Below are 16,808 nucleotides of genomic sequence, written 5' to 3' on the forward strand. Positions count from 1 at the left end.
TGCTTCACCGGGCAGGCTCGAACCCTTTCTTGGCCATCTCCGTCGTCGTTGAGGTGTGAGAGCCATCCAGGCCTCACTCACATGGTCAGTTGCGTCCCACCAAAAGGCAGGACTGGAAATATAAACAATACAATGTCCAAGTGGCTCCTAGCTAATCCATCCTCTCTGAGAACCACTGTCCTCCATGTGAGATGGTCCTTTCTGTGACATTCACTGTCCCTGTGTGAGATCCACACCTGCCCACACACCTTCCCTCTCCCAAACTGGGAACCCTGCTTCAGGAGACCACAGGCCTCTTAAAGAGACAGTCACACATGTCTCTCAAAGAATTCAGCATCAATCAACAAACAAATGGCCAGAAACACATATGTAAATATTACCGTATTTTCATTGTCAGTGAGTTGAAGGGATTACAGCCCACTGAACGTAACATACAGCGATGAAAACTCAAAAACGTTTTTAGTTTAAAAAAAAATCAATATGGACACCCACAAAAAAAACATGCAAGAAGATCTTCGTCTGACCAGCGGCGGTTGGAAGAAGTTTGTCCCCTGGTGCTTCAGCTGCCCACCACTCCTGGCCAGCCCGAGAAGGACGGAGCAGATCCAGCGGATAGGGAACTTTTCTGTGCTCCAAAAAACAATTCTGCTCTGCAAACAGGGCATCACAATAAATAAATGTGATGTGAGTTATCTAGTGATGTAGCTAATACACAAAAGTAAAATGAACTAACAGCATATAAAACCATCTTTCTATGGGGGATGATAATACTGGAACACACATCCGCCGGATCTGGTGTCAGATCTGGGGCGGGTCTTAGGGTGCTTTCTCACTGGCGCCCCGGTTCCGTTCCCAAGCACACTTGTCCCCAAATTGACCCCACTTTCGGAACGTAGAGTGTGAACATTGCGTTCCGTTCCTTTCCGCGCCCGGGCGCACAACGGGGAACCGTGATAGGATCCACATGAAAAGGTGGTCTGGGGAGCGATTTGGCGTGCCCGGGCACAGAACACGTGCGAGTGTGAAAGCCAACTGTTCCGAACCACATAGACAACAAACGGGCGAGGATAAACTCCAGGCATAGTTGATGATGCAAGTGCACTCTGTTCCGTTTCCGAGCACGGAAGAAATGTTGTAATGTGAATTGAAAGCTGACCAGCGGGTTAGGGTTAGGGGAGGGGGGAGGGGGGGCAATCGTTCCCGGGTGCGGAACGGAACGGAACGAAAGCAATCGTTCCCAGTGAGAAAGCAGCCTTAGACAGGAAGACCGAGAAACCAGTACAACCACAGTCTGATCTGGTGGCCACTGAGCAGCTCCTAGTTCATTTGAAGCTGTGTGAACTAAACTTTGAGCTAGCTTTTATGTGAACTTGCACAACACTGAGTGGCAGCAGTCTGGGTTCGGCTTAACTAGGCTTGCCTAGTCTTGTTTTTATAGAGGGAGAGTCATCATGTTCATCTTATTGGTTTGTTCCCTGCTCAAAGGAAATCAAACGTTTCACTTATGATCTATGGGATTTGTTTCGTTTAAAAATATATTACAGAGAATGTTGAATTAAAAAGACAGATTCAAACATTTTTATACAAAGAACCTTTATTGAATAATTACTTGCATCCATTATTTGTGAGTTTTTACAATATTCTATTGCAGTGGCCTTGTCAATACAGAAACAACTGTTGGGGGTAAAGCTCAATGCAGTTAACTTGATTGTCATATATTTGACACTGACAGAAAATGAATTTGGATTTTCTCAGGAGTGAAGGTGAGCAGCAGAAAGGAGGAGCTTGCTGTCTCTTTCTTTATAGTTACACAGAGCCGTTCCACATCTCCCAGAGCCCATACAAATCAAAACTAGCACAAGAACAGAAATATTCAAACACACATAACAGCAGAACAGCACTGCAGAGATTACAAGGAGTAAACTACCTGGGGGAAAAACAGGTCTGTCGTGTGATCTGAGATGTCAGGAAGGACACTCCCTTCCATCTATGAGCAAAAACAGCATTTTGCAAATCTTTTGGCAAAATCTCAGCTGGACTACATGTCATCCTCTAACATAATGCTGTAAATTCAATGCTAGACACTTCTTTGAACCCATATGCAAAGGATAATTACATAAATACACTCATAGAGTCATTTTAGGATTACTTGCAAAGAAGCCACAATGGAGCCTTCTAATTTTCTGAATTAATAATGAAAACAGATGCCTGAAGTGCACAAGTTTGAAAGTTTTCAAGAGTAGCCTAATGTACAGTAAATGGGAAATTAAAGCATGCGATCGAATTCTGTGCTATTTACATGTATTGATTTAAAAAGGCAATGCAAATGCAACACAGCAAAACAAGAACTAAAACAGGAATTACTCAATTACTACAAAATTAAACGCCCATAACGCACTCTCAAAAGTCACCGTGGATTATGAACAATTTTATACAATAATACTCTTGAATAATCCTCAATATTCTTAGTGGTAATTCCCCGGCTGGAGTGGGTTAATTAAAATCACTCTTGGGTTGCAGCTTCTGGATGGAGGGGGGAAAAGAAAAATATATTTATTTATTTTATTTATTTATTTATTTATTTTGAAAGGGGAACCTTTATGTCACTTTAAACATGTAGCTGCTGTTCATTGGTGAAAATAGAGTAATACTGCCTTCTATATTTAACTTTTATAACCAGAATTGAAGTGATGATTTGAGTCTACTCTAAAGATCTCTTGTTAAACAATTTCATCGCTCTTTATAAGGAATAGCTCTTTTTGTTTTGTGGACAGATTTGGAGATATTTTCATAGCCTACCTTGGAAATCTTTAAGATTTTAGATTTAAATTACATACAAAATGTGTTTCCGGGCAGCTGATGCCATATCGGTTTGAATATTTTACTTTAGTTCACCATGGAATTAGACACCAGAGTGAGGCAAGAATGCAAGAACGAAGGCACAGTTAACCTTAATAAAAGTCTTTAGACATGCAATAATTGAGTTGAAAGCGGGGTAAAAATATGGAGACACTGGAAAATTTTGAGAACTTTTCAGAATTCAGGTTGAATGTCCATAATGATAATTCCCTGTCACTTATAATTAGATCAATCAAATTATTATGGATTTTTTTTTAATTGTCCAAAGGTAAATCTTTTAAAGCAGTCCATCAACTTTATTTTCTTTCTTTCAAAAATGAATGGGACACATTCTGGATGATAATTTCTCAGACAGGCCAGTTGTGCTAACCTTTCAATGCAGCTGGATTCACGCAAGATCTTGAGATCAGATCATGCGTGTTTGTGAAACAGAATGTGAAACAAACCCATCTACGACCACTTGCCAGCGTCAGGTTATAGTTGTGCTCCATTCTAGACCAACAAAAAGTTGATGAGATACAGTAACATTTAACTTACTTTATAAGAAAGTTTGTTGGCTGGTGTTCTTTTTTTCCTCTTATGAGGACAAAATTTGATGAGATATTGTTGTGAATTTTCTTATCTGGAAATGAGAGAGTTTGGATAGTCCTGGAGAAACATATTTTCAATATGCATGATTTATAAATATATCTAAAACATGATTCATTTACTGTAAGATTAGAGAGCATGGTGCAGGTAAAAAAAAAAGCGGAGGAATACGGTAGTTGTACGGTTGGGAGAAAAAGCAGTGCCGAATGAAACCGCTGTTTGGCGGGAAAGTAAAGCGCTGAAAATTGTCAAAATAGAGCGTGCATGTACACAGATATCGATTTGTTTAGGTGGGCGTTGTTTTAGGTGGCTAAATTACGTTTTAGTTCTTGGCCCCGTGTAGTAGAGAGACAGAGCTGTGGAGGCTGTTGCTGGGTCTCGATAAACGGTGCGCTCAGCGACAGAGAACACTGTACCTATTTCAGTTAGTGTATGCAACTAGCTGATAGGACCCCACTTCAAACAAACCGACCTATCCCTTTAATGCAATGCGGTCTCCAACCTGCACCATGCTCTTTAATTCAATTCCCCTAAGTTCCTGAAATAATAAATTACCATGTCAAAGTGCCTGAAGATATTTTTGGAGAAATAAATGACAAAATATTGGTGAAATAGCTACAGCATGCATAAGTCAACTTAAATGATATTCACTACATATTTTGAGGTCTTATTTTCTAATTTGGGTTTGTTGACCTAATCTTTCAACCACAATAGGCTCATTTCACATCAACCTTTTCAGGTGGTAAAGCAGGAACAGGTGTAATCATTAGCATTAATGAGGGCACCTGGTACTGGAACACCTAAACAGAATGTTAGCATAATTAATGATATTTACAGCTGCTTTACTTCCTCCTTTTACCACCTCAAAAGGGTTGGTGTGAAATGGGTCAATTCTAATCCCATACAGCAGAAACCTTTCACATGAATGCAAAGAATATTGGGTTTAAAAAAACTTGATGTGACCCCTGCTTAGGTTTCTGATTGGCTCCTACCCAACCAGCCATGCAGCGCTGGTTCAAATCCCAGAAACACCTCCCCCTGGTGGAGGATCAATAACAAGCATTGTGGCAAATCATTAGTCATGCTGAAACTCAGTGTTATTCAAAGACATTTCTTTAATGACACAACAGTACGGTGGGTATGTTTTGCAGTCTTATTTTGGCAGACCTCAGTCATGATTAGTAACGTCAAAGCTTATGTAAAAGCAGACACATATGGGTCAGCTACAGGAATTAATCTGCAGCCACACAAGACCACAAGACCTCGTGACCATGCAGGTGATCACCTTCAATATGTCATATCTCCTAACCATCCAGTTGGCTCAGCAACACACCCTTCATAAAAGGCTTCAGCTGAATGGGGGGGAAAGAGATGACAGAGAAAATGATCTAAAACACAGAGAACGTAAAAGAAAGTCATGAATTAAAAAAATAACCAAAGGCATGAAAAAAGTAGTGAATGCTTCTCAAAATCTAAAGCTGACATCCATAAAATATAAAAGGGATTTTGATGTTGGCACTGTTGTACATGCCATAGATTGCATGACTGTTGTCTTGTTACACATGTGTGTATACAACAGTTATAAAAGTTCAGTCCATCTGTATGAAAATAGTCCATTGTGGATTTTAGTCACGTTGAGGTCTTTCTAACACTGTAAGAAGGCTAGATCCTATTGAGAACAACCGAGTCAATAATCCAACATACTATATTAAATATCTGGTTATAAAACACAAATATCATATTGCAAACCCAGTACTGTCATGTTGTAAATTGACTGCCTTGATTTAAATCCAACGTGTAAAGTTTTGCGAGTGGCATTTTCACTCATTGTCTGAGAAATATTCTTAGGGATGAACAAAATATTCCACAACTCTAAAGTGCTTCAGTAGCATGATCAGATAGTGTATCTGAATAAGAAGCACTTGGATGGCTTCCAGTCAAAGAGGTTTGCAGTTGATCTTGCATTTTAACACCATGCTTTAAAACTGTGGCAGGGTAGCAAGTACATTCAGATGCAAACACAGCACAGCACACTACCCAGCTTCTTCTGTGTAAAGTAAATCTGACAATATTTTCTAAATCAGTTATTTCAAACTAAATGACATGTTGGGGAGGGGAGATGAAGGAGGGGGGGGGATTTTATTTAGTTTTGTCTTCATGCTCGTCCTGATAGTCAACAGCAGATGGCAGCAACGTAGTACAAAATACTGAGAACAAAACCCAAATTCCACACTAGAGATGCTGAGTTATCAATAAAAAATGCATAGTAGTAAAAACAGTAAATAACAGTCAACATTTAGTGTGGTCAGAGGATAATAAAGATATTTGTCAGAACAGTTGGGTGTAAAACACGCGTATAAAACAGATAAAGGGAGCACATATCCATGAGCCCAAACCAAAACCTGGAGACTGGAGTCGGCCTCAGCATGCGACCAGTCTTTTACCTAAAGGAACACTCACACCACATACCAGGCATGAACTCAGGCAAAGATAAAGTGCATCAAGTTAGTCTCACATATCACTTTAAATGATGAAAGTAAGCAGTCAGAACCTGAGATAAGAAAATTAATTGCTGGCTCCATTTTCTAAGCCAGTATATAAACGATTCAATTCTATAGCTATGATGATTGGACATTTCAGCAGTCTCAATACAGTCTGGATTGCACTGATATTGTCCCATTTAACTCTTGAAATGTATGTGATCTTTGTTAACCTATTTCAATAATAGTTGCTCAACCATTTGAAATCAGAAATACAGCGTCCTCAACAATCCCACTGCAAAACTATCTGATGCAGCTTCAATATTTGAAGAATTTCCCCAACACTAATCCTGGAATAAATTGCAAAACATTGCTACAGTGTCTGTTCTTTGGTTGATGCAGAAGTACATTTAACACACTGAGAGCTAAATGTACATACGGTATCACTGTAATAAGTGAGTAAACATTAGAAAGGTGTTTGTGCACAGTCACAAAGTAGCCCACCAAAGTATGACACAAAGAACACTCCAGGCAACAGACCCACCAGTCCAGGGAATAATGTTCAGGGGTTATGGACTACATGAGCCTGTGGCCAATCTGCTGGTCCAGCCACAGCAGGAGAGGCTGTAGAGTGCTGCCCCCTGCAGGCACAGCCTCTGCGTACATCTGCAGCAGCACCTCCTGCAGCACAAGCAGCAGGGGCAGGCTCATGCTCAGTAGCTCATACAGGAATGCATAGTCCTGGGCGTTGGCCCTCAGGTGGACAGCGAAGGCCTGCGCTGTCCTCCGCACGCAGCGGGATAGCAGCCAGGGGGCGCTACACACAGCACGAGTCACACTCAGGGGCCAGCTCAGACGCTTCCTTAGGAAGGAGCTGAAGGTACCTGCTGCTGCTGACGGGCTCTGCGGGCTGGGATGAGGGCCGTCTCCGTTAGCCTCCTGGGTGGAAGATCTGTCCCGGATCGCTGATCCAGAACGACTCTGACAGAGAGGGCAAGACAGAGAGGGACACAATAAATATAATTGTAAATAGTGCTGGCCTGTTCTTAGTAGAAAGACTCCTGCACAATGTCCTTGCAAATTATCACCATTTGAAGAAAGTTGAAAAGACTGAAATGTCAATAAAGTATTAAATGATAAGTTGTAAGAACAGTGTGCACGATTCCTTCTACTAAGAACTATCTGACGCACTTTTACAAGACAGTTTTTGGAGATGCAAATTACATGTAGCTTTATAGTGAATATTGCTGGAATAGGATAAAAATGAACACATACATGAATCATCAGATGCGCACGGCACTGCCACTTACTGAGTGCAGAGAGAAATTCCTCCGTTGGGTTGTCCCATTTTGGCGTTGAGCGAAATGAAGTTTGCAGTATAATTTACCTGTAAGATGACATCAATTATTACAGTATACAAGGTACTTCAGAAAAGCCAACTGAATACCGAATAATGTCTGGTGTGTTTCTCTGCCACGTACCCTGTTCGGAGTCAAAGGCGTGTGCTCCCTGGCGCAGGGCCGAGCTGCAGGTAGCACAGCGGAAACACTCCCTGTGGAAGTACAGGCCCTCAGCACAGACCTTCTCCACCATATAAACACGCCTCTCACACGCATGACACCTGTCGCCTGACTGGGGAAAGGTCCTGCGCACAGATCCCTGGGAAACACAACGCAGGCAGAGGGTCGGTTAAGAGAGATGGTCACAGTGAAATGATGATAGCTATGGAGTTTCATTTCTCCATCTTTTCATCCCTGAGCCATACACAAACCCAGCAGGGAGAAAGTTTTTAAACCTGATAACTAACCAATGTTTTTAAACCTGATAACTAACCAATGTTTTTAAACCTGATAACTAACCAATGTTTTTAAACCTGATAACTAACCAATGTTTTTTAAACCTGATAACTAACCAATGTTTTTAAACCTGATAACTAACCAATGTTTTTAAAACCTGATAACTAACCAATGTTTTTAAACCTGATAACTAACCAATGTTTTTAAACCTGATAACTAACCAATGTTTTTAAACCTGATAACTAACCAATGTTTTTAAACCTGATATCTAACCAATGTTTTTAAACCTGATAACTAACAATAGAAACACCTATTGTCACTATGAAGCACTATCAAAGAGAGTGTCACTGCCAATTCTCAACGCATAAAGTATCCTCTATCTCTGCACAAGGGTTTATCCACTCGATTATAAAATGCATCAAAATGAAATTATGTAAATGAGTCAACTACACCTGAACATGCTATTATCAAATCTTGGTGCTTTCAGCACATCAAGGACTTTGTTAAACATCACCTAACAGATCATCCTATCAGAGGTCCATCTTATCAGAGGTCCCGCCCCCTCAAAACGGCACATAATTAATGAGGGGAGAGACAGAGTGGATAGAGAAGTCCCACAGAGGCTGGATTTTTTTTGCAGCAGCAGAATAACCAATTCATAACCTTGCTTTAAAGACCCATGAGACATGTTTTAAGCAGCTAAAAGTTAATCGCATAACATGGGATCTTTAATTTAGACAAGACTGAGGCTGTCATGGTGATTGCCTTGCAGCTTGAAGCATTTTGCATGAATTCAGAAAATGAAATTGACCCATTAGATTATTTTCTGCCATTGCTCAATTAGTTACTCTTGGAGGTGTGGGCATCAATTAGTTACTCTTGGGCATCAATTAGTTACTCTTGGAGGTGCGGGCATCAATTAGTTACTCTTGGAGGTGTGGGCATGTGCAGCAGGAACAGTGGTGGGGCTGAGTTGGTGCGGTAAGAGAAACGATGTGAGAAGTTGGGTGCAAGAAATCTAGCCCACATAGGTCTGATTCTGTAAGTTCTCCACCCAGATAAAGGCTTGTCCTTCACGCCGTCACATCCTGAACGTCTCCTTCGTTCAGACAGACCTGCTTACCGGAGAGGTCAGCGGTGACGTTTGGGGCGACAAGCAAGGTGACAATTGAGGTGACGACGGCGGGGGCGGGCGGTGCAGGGCTCTGAGTCTGTGGTCTGTGTTTTCAGAGAGGTCGACCGGTGTCTCTGCCTCAGTGTTTACAGCCACAGACAACTTCCCAACTGACCTCTTGCATTCAGTGCAGAGGAGACAGGAAAGAGACGCAGGTCAGAAAATGATAGAAGAGAGGTGAAAACAAGCAAAGAGAGAATTGTAAGGATATATGGACAGAGGAGAGTGAGAAGGGATATTGTATACATCATATTGTAAAGAGATCCCTAATTCTTCTTCAACAACTATAGCTCATCCAAAAATCAAGAACCTGGTGTGTAATGAGCCGTGATCAATTGTGCTGATAATTACATCCACATGATTTTCCTACTTGGAGCTCTGATTAGAGCAGCTCCTAGTGAAGGGAGTGAAGTTCCTTTACATTAAACTGAGATGAGGTCCTGTTTGAACATCTGGTCCGCGGAGTCGGAGCAGATCGTCTGGGATGGGCGGGGCAGAGGAACCCACAAAAGTGCCACCACAAAAATACACACACACTCTTCTGTGAGGAACGCTGCTAACTCAAAGCACAAGGAGGGGCGGCAGCAGCAGTTGAAAGCAAAGCTCACATGCCAAGCGAGCTTTTTTTGTCTATATCTGCCCTTATGATGAACAGGCTACATGAGCAAAATGTCAAGCTGCGGCTAACATGCTTGTTTCAGTGTTTATAAAATGGTCTGGGTCTCTCTCTTTGCTGTCTTTGGGATACACATGTTGAGTAAAATAGAAATATTTGTATGATCTTATTAACTTAAATTATTAGCAATTAGCAATTATTGGACAATTAAGTTTGAATATAGAAATACATTTTCGGAATGTATACATGTAGTCATTTTCAGGGTTGTTGTCGATTAGAGACAGGTTCTGAATAGAGCTGGGTATTGGTTCCAATTTCAAGAATCGATTCGATTCCGATTCACAAGGTTGCGAATCGATTAATTTTGATTCGATTCGATTCGATTCTGATTCGATTATTTTCAATATCGATTTGATTAGTGATACCAAAACGTGTTTTTTGAGCTGTAGGCCTACCCTGAATTACATGACTGTCCAGTTATGTAACACATGGGTTCCCAACCTTTTTTGCTCCAAGTAGATACATGGGGGAAAAAAGTTGCAGACCTGTTGTCAATTTTAATGGTTTTAGTTACACATATATTTACTCAACAGGTGGTGACAAAGGGTAAATAACAGCCTTTTCATCTGTCAATAAAGACACTTTCACAATTATGCACAGTGATTTGATTTCAGCCTATATAATTTCTAAAAGTAGATATTAATGATCAAACATTTCCATTCATGTAGCCTACAGTATTTATGTTTTTGTTTAAACTACAAACATAAATAAACGTCAACTTGAAACTATGTTTCAACTACCACACACAGCATAATATTTTAGCCTGTTTATTAAAAAAACAAAACGATCTCTGGACATATGAATCGATAATCGAGGATTAAAATAAAAATCGATTAAAAATCGGAGAATCGATTTTTTGAACCCAGCCCTAGTTCTGAATATAGTATAGAAAAGCTGTGATGATCAATGGCCCAAGTTTGGACGTGCAGGAGATAGCGGGGGCCACTTACCACAAAGGAGTGGTTCAGACGCTGTGTTTGTATTTGCTTTTTGTTAAGTTGCATATCGAGGCCCTTCAGTGTACTCGGCTTTTGAGTTCCATGTGGAAAGAGAGGCAATAAAGAAAATAAAGAAAGCAAGAAAATCAGGTTAAAGACAGGGGAGCGATTAAAGAGAGAGGGATATCAGTACAGCCCAGAAAGTATATAAATACTAAATAACACCAGCACAGACACATGCAGGGTACATACTGTATGCCCTACACATAGAAATGAAGTGATAGAGGAGACGGAACAGATTGTTTTGTTTTACCTGAAGACAGAATGAGCGTAGGGATGATGAAAAGATTTGAGGAGGAGGAGGTGAGATGGAGGCGAGGTGGAGTTTGTCAGGTTGGAGGTGTAAGCCAGTGATGTTAGGACAGGAAGGAGGGAGGATGGGATCAGAGGGAAGGGTCTGGCCAGAGTAGAGACACATTGGAAATACCAAGAGCATCCAGAAGAGGGCAGAGGCATTAGGGTAGTATTAATTAGTATTAGTATAGAGAGTAAAGCAGAGTGACCTAACAGAGCATGTAGGGGAGAGATAACTGTATTGTCCATCAGATCTGTTTATTATTATTATCATTAACAATTGGTCAACATGATCTGTTTTGATGTGCCATTGCAAATGTATTAATCTTAATGATAATCATTATGTATAATATATAGCTATATATATCTATCTATTACTACCATTTCCCCTTTAGCTCTGTTGCACTTTACAGTATACCACATTTCTAGTGACATTATTATAGAAGTCATCATACCCTATAAACACAAATAACCTCGGCAGGTTCTATCATAAATATGCTACTCCTGACAATCGGTGTTTCACTGTTTGCGAATTGATTGCATTTGTTCTCAGCGATCAGACCGTAATGAGGACAAACGAGTATAAAGTTTAGAGAAGAGGGAAGCCAGCACTCCAAATGTCCTTTTGAATATTTAATTAGTTCCTCAAACCTGGGCAGCAGCAACGAACGTTTCAGTCAAAAGACCTTCCTCAGCGTTCACTTCTGGAGTATAAAGTTTGCCAGAGCAAAGGATTTGCAATATCGTGTTGTTGAAAGATCACACACACACACACACACACACACACGCATGCACGCACGCACGCGCACACACACGCACACACACGCACACGCATGCACGCACACACACACACACACACACACACGCATGCACGCACGTACTACACACACACACACACACACACACGCATGCACGTGCACGCACACACACACACACACGCATGCACACACACACACACACGGCATTATATGAAGGTGATAAAAAAAGTATTCTAGAAATGTTGTCTATCCTGAATCTGATGGGCTACAGCAAGCTACAGAAAACAAAGCCTTGCCATAAACCAGAGATGCTCACAAGTCATTTTTTGCAAGTCCAAGTCAAGTCTCAAGTCTTTGAGGGGCAAGTCCAAGTCAAGTCTCAAGTCCCTATAGATGAGCGTTCTATCATCTGTTCTGTTTAGAACACTGCATAGCTAAAATGAAGGAATTCAAAGCATGTACTGTATTATCCTCACTCCTTATCTATTAGAATACAGTAGCAGCCAGGCGCGGACTGCATAATCGGGTACGTCGGGCAAATGGCCGGTGGCCTGGCCTGGCCTGCAAAAAAAAAAAAAAAAAAATTGGTGCCCGCAGTCAGGTCACTCACTGAACAGCAGGCCAGGCCCGCCTACTGGTTTACTAGTGGTTTTATTACTTTATTCAGGGTTAAAGTGGGTGCATCTCATTGTAAAATTGGACTTGGCCCAAATTGGGCTTCAAACGGCCCAAATTGGGCGTCAAACGGCCAAATCTGGCTTCAAACGACCCAAATTGGGCTTCAAACGGCCCAAATCTGGCTTCAAATGGCCCAAATTGGGCTTCAAACAGCCCAAATTTTTCGCCGCCGCCCGTATCGGCCTGGCCTGCTTGGTATCTAATGCCCGGCCTGAATTATGATCCCAGTCCGCCCCTGGTAGCAGCAATGATTAGAGATGACATTAGTACTATAGAACATTTCCTTAATGTTAATGCACCTAAAAAATAAAATAAAGATTGTTCACAAGTCCCAAACCTTCAAGTCCAAGTCAAGTCTCAAGTCTTTGAGGACGAGTCTGAAGTCAAGTCTCAAGTCACTGTGTGTGTGACTTAAGTGCGACTCAAGTCCAAGTCCAAGTCTTGGCTTTGGATAAGAAGTCGTGGAAATATGAGAAAATATGCTTCTAACGATAATGGAGTGGTGAATAATCCAGCATGACATGCAGCAAAAAATAACTCCATGAACAGCTGCTGTCATGCCAAACACAATCTGTTGTCTCATGCAAATAAGCACACAGGGACAGGTGGTGCAGGGGGAGGGTGGAGGTTAGATGGAGATAGTCACCTTGGGTACAGAGGCGTTTTCCCCTGAGAACAACCCAATAAGGTGAACAGCTTTCTCCTTTATACTCTTTGTGAGAAACTCTCTAGCGTGTTGTGTCTGAGCTTTCTTCTGCGGGACGACAGGAACAAAAGAAGAGGTGTCAGTCTCGCCCCCTACTGTACACTAGACACATGCTCCCACCAACACACCCGCAGGTCTGACTGGAGACATAATTAGGCAGGCTAATAGCCGCTAAATAAGGCCTGCACTGTAAAAAGATGAAAGCACCTTCTGTTCTGCTTCAAGCAGGCTTTTGACAGCTAAGTGTGCATTGTGCGGAGGAGAACAATGACCTGGCTGTTGAGTATGAACCCAGCTTTTATTACATTAATTTCACAGCCGAGTTGATACGACTGCTCATACTGTGCTCTTGGAACGTCGGAGTGAGACCTGGCAAAGAGAGTGGGAGTCCTCTACTGAAATACTGCAAAACAACATCCACCATGATAAGTCGTTTAGTCCAGAGGTTCTCAAATGTTTTTCAGCCAAGGACCCCTTACAAGATAGAAAATATACCGGGGACCCCCTCATTCTGATTTGTGATTTTGGGCTAAGTGTAATTGTTTCCACGGTAACGTGCTTGACTTTTAAATTGATAGGTTTGTTAGATTAGAATGTAATCCATTAACCATTTTATATTTAAAGCATACCATATTTTCGTTGAACTATGAAGCTTTTTCTAAAAAAAAATATAGATTTATTTATTTTCCTGAAAACTTTTACGCGGACCCCCTGGCAAAGTGCCACGGACCCCTGGGGGTCCCCGGACCCCCATTTGAGAACCACCGGTTTAGTCGACTATTGAGTCTTCGAGTATTATTTTTCTTCTTCAAACAAGTGAGGAATCTGCCATTGGGGTGAGGTCATTTCACTTGCTTCCATTGCAAATTAAAAGAAATGTTGAGTTTCTTGACTGAAGTGAGTCATTATGTTCATACAAGATTTTGTGTTTCCAAAAATTCTCAATAGAGGTGAAACTACATTGGACACTTTTTAGTGTTCTCAACAAAAACACTTTTTAGACTAGTTAATGTCTAGCCAACGCAGCCTCTACTCTGAATCCAAACAGCTTATTTGCAGACCTAAGCCTCTGCCTGAAACTTCACCCGGGCCTGGCAGAACTGCTCCGCGAGGGCTTTGGACCGGCCAGTCATCTGTCTTGGCGGGTGCCAGGTCTGTAGGCCTGCTCTTGCCATTATGGTCAGGCTAGATAATTAGGGGCTGACTTCACCATCTGACTACACATTACATAAGCCTGAATATATCATCAGGGCGTAATATATAATCAGTATTGACTTTGGGGCCTTTTTTGGGGGGATCAGAACATTGTAAGAAACACAAGGGTTTTTAAAGGAGCGACGACAAAACAAACAGAGAGGAAAAACAGTTAAAAGACTGAAAGAGATTGAAGGAGTGTTCACCTCAGAGATGTGTTCGTCCACCTCCCTGAGGTGCTGGAGCATTCTTGACATGGCTAGGACAGCTGAGTGGCAGGAGGGAGAGTAACCGCTCTCAGGCAGTGTCTCAGCGCCTGTCTGATCAGCTTGTCTGACTCTCCTGAGAGAAGGCTTTGGGCTGGACGCCTGCTGGGGTTTGAGCAGGGGTTTTAGTGGCAGGTGGACTATGTGTTCTGCTGTGTTCCTGACACAGGCTGCAGACTGGAAGTGGGGAGATGTTGCACACGTGAACTGTGGTAAAGCTCACCATCAAGCCACCTTAACAGGCTACAGAGGACAGCGGAGATGTGATGTAAAGTAAACCTCTGTTTCCTACTCTTCAGTTTATTTTTAGTACACACAGACGCTCTTGCATCATTTAAATATTTGTGTGAGGTGTGTCTATGTATTTGTGTGGGTGTGTCTGTGTGTGTGTGTATATGTGTGTGTGTGTGTGTGTGTGTGTGTGTGTGTGTGTGTGTGTGTGTGTGTGTGTGTGTGTGTGTGTGTGTGTGTGTGTGTGTGTGCGTGTGTCTGTGCGCATGTGCGTGTGCGTGTTTGTGTGCGTGTGTGCGTGTGTGTGTGTGTCTGTTCACGCGCATCATGTATCTATACTGCGCTGCAGAATCAGTGGGGTAGGTATTGGGACAGTAGTATTATTAGGACGACATTTACTCAACATAGGCCCTTTTCACAGCCACCATTTTGTGTCTAAAAGGCAGGATAAACACAGGTGCTCCAGTCTACCTGTGCGTGGGAGGGAGGTTTAGGTGGGACCGGCCGGAGACTCCGGAGTTTGACACACAGAGCCTCGCTCAGGTCAGAGGTGTGTAGCGGGGACGACCTCTCAGGGGAGGACTGGATTTTGTCCGTCCCAGAGAAAGGTTAGGGGGACAGAGTCAACAGGAAGACATGGAAAGACGAAAAGGCAGAAAAGATGACATGCAAGAAATAACAGACAAGAGCGAACATCCTGGCCCTGTCTCAGATTTAAAAAACAAACAAACTGCAGACCACTGAAAGAGAGCGGACTCACATCTAAGCATATTTGAAATACCTATTAAACAGAAGCTACCATCCTGGAAGAGGAAGACACCGAGGTCAGGAACAGTGTACATACTGTACAGTCTAAGTATTTGTTGGGTCATGTGTTTGTCTCACCTGTTTCCGGACGCTGCAGGTGGGGTTGCTTTCAAACTTGGCCAGCAGCTGAGTGGCCATGGAACGCACCTTGTTCTTGTTGGGCTCCTCTCGCACCGTGGAGGAGCCGTGACTGGAGAGGTTGGTGGCCTGTAGGCAGAGACAGAGAACCAGTGAGATCCCCAATAAGGCCAAGCACTTCCATATAGTGGCTCATTCTGAAATGGAAAGAAAGCTTCACGAACCTCCTCCAAATAATTGATTAATTTTCGCCTCCTTTTGAAGATGGGATCTGTGCCGTCGAGCTTCTTTTCATCCTGGAAGTTGAGCACAAGGAGACCAGCCTGAACATCTCACAGTCTCAAGCAGAGAAGCTCATGCTGTTATGTATATATCATAAATCCTACATGAGCAGTAATGATACTGGAAGGCAGACATACGCTCAAATTGTGGCGTTTAATCACGCAAGACTTTCACTCGAACAGTGGAATTACCTTTGGCACCCGTTTCCTTGGCAGCGTCAGATTGAGCACGTTATGAATACTTCGGACTTCCTTTGATGGGTAATCTTCATTGTTTTCATCGCCTCCTCTGGAGCCTGCAGGTGTGACACGTGACTGCATTAACATTGTGATATTTTCCACAGCACCCAGTCATAAAATGACAAATAGGGTCCCTGCATGCTGTATGTCATGTGACTCACACAAAGACACACAAGAGGAGGGCAGTTGTTTTTGTCCAAGAGAAATGTTCCACCAATAAATAACACATTACTGGAAGCACTCAGCTGCACGCCAGAGGAATGTAGATGGATGGTTATGACTCAATAACACAACATATAAGTAAGGATTAAAACAGCAGAGGTGTGAATAAAGCGTCTGGGCCGCGCTTTTGAGATAGGCAGCTCTCGTCTAACGCCTCCACCTCATTCAGCCTTCTACAGTCTCCTCCGCTCTGCTACCGGCGTACACACACATTCCTCTCATGCCAATACACTTGACTAATAGGGTTGTGCAACACAGGCATCCTTTCACAGGAAACCAAATGAAATGGCATACCTCCTCTTTGAATAGGAAAAGTGCTTTTTACATAGCTTAGCCATACTATAGCGTGAAGAAGAGAGGAGCCAGAAAACAAAGGAGAAGACAAATATATACTGAGACATGTCAATATGTTACACATAACAGGGTGGAGCTTGTACTGGAGAGGAGTGCAGAGACCGTGACAGGGTGTTCTCTGTGTCTGT

General features: G+C 42.4%; 1 protein-coding gene across 1 annotated transcript in view; it reads right to left on the reverse strand.

Annotated features, from left to right (window-relative positions):
* Positions 1-6,503: 6,503 nt before the first annotated feature.
* mical2a (microtubule associated monooxygenase, calponin and LIM domain containing 2a) overlaps positions 6,504-16,808 on the reverse strand; it is a gene marked incomplete at both ends in the record, with an annotated part of 38,161 nt that continues 27,856 nt past the window's right edge. The window contains 7 exons of the mRNA XM_083650519.1: positions 6,504-6,908; positions 7,238-7,314; positions 7,409-7,586; positions 12,948-13,055; positions 15,584-15,712; positions 15,808-15,879; positions 16,057-16,160. Coding sequence (XP_083506645.1) covers positions 6,504-6,908; positions 7,238-7,314; positions 7,409-7,586; positions 12,948-13,055; positions 15,584-15,712; positions 15,808-15,879; positions 16,057-16,160 — 1,073 coding nt within the window. The remainder of the gene's footprint in view (positions 6,909-7,237; positions 7,315-7,408; positions 7,587-12,947; positions 13,056-15,583; positions 15,713-15,807; positions 15,880-16,056; positions 16,161-16,808) is intronic.

The sequence above is a fragment of the Poromitra crassiceps genome (genome assembly GCF_964638095.1).
Source record: "Poromitra crassiceps genome assembly, chromosome: 14".
In the NCBI taxonomy this organism is placed as follows: Eukaryota; Metazoa; Chordata; class Actinopteri; order Beryciformes; family Melamphaidae; genus Poromitra; species Poromitra crassiceps.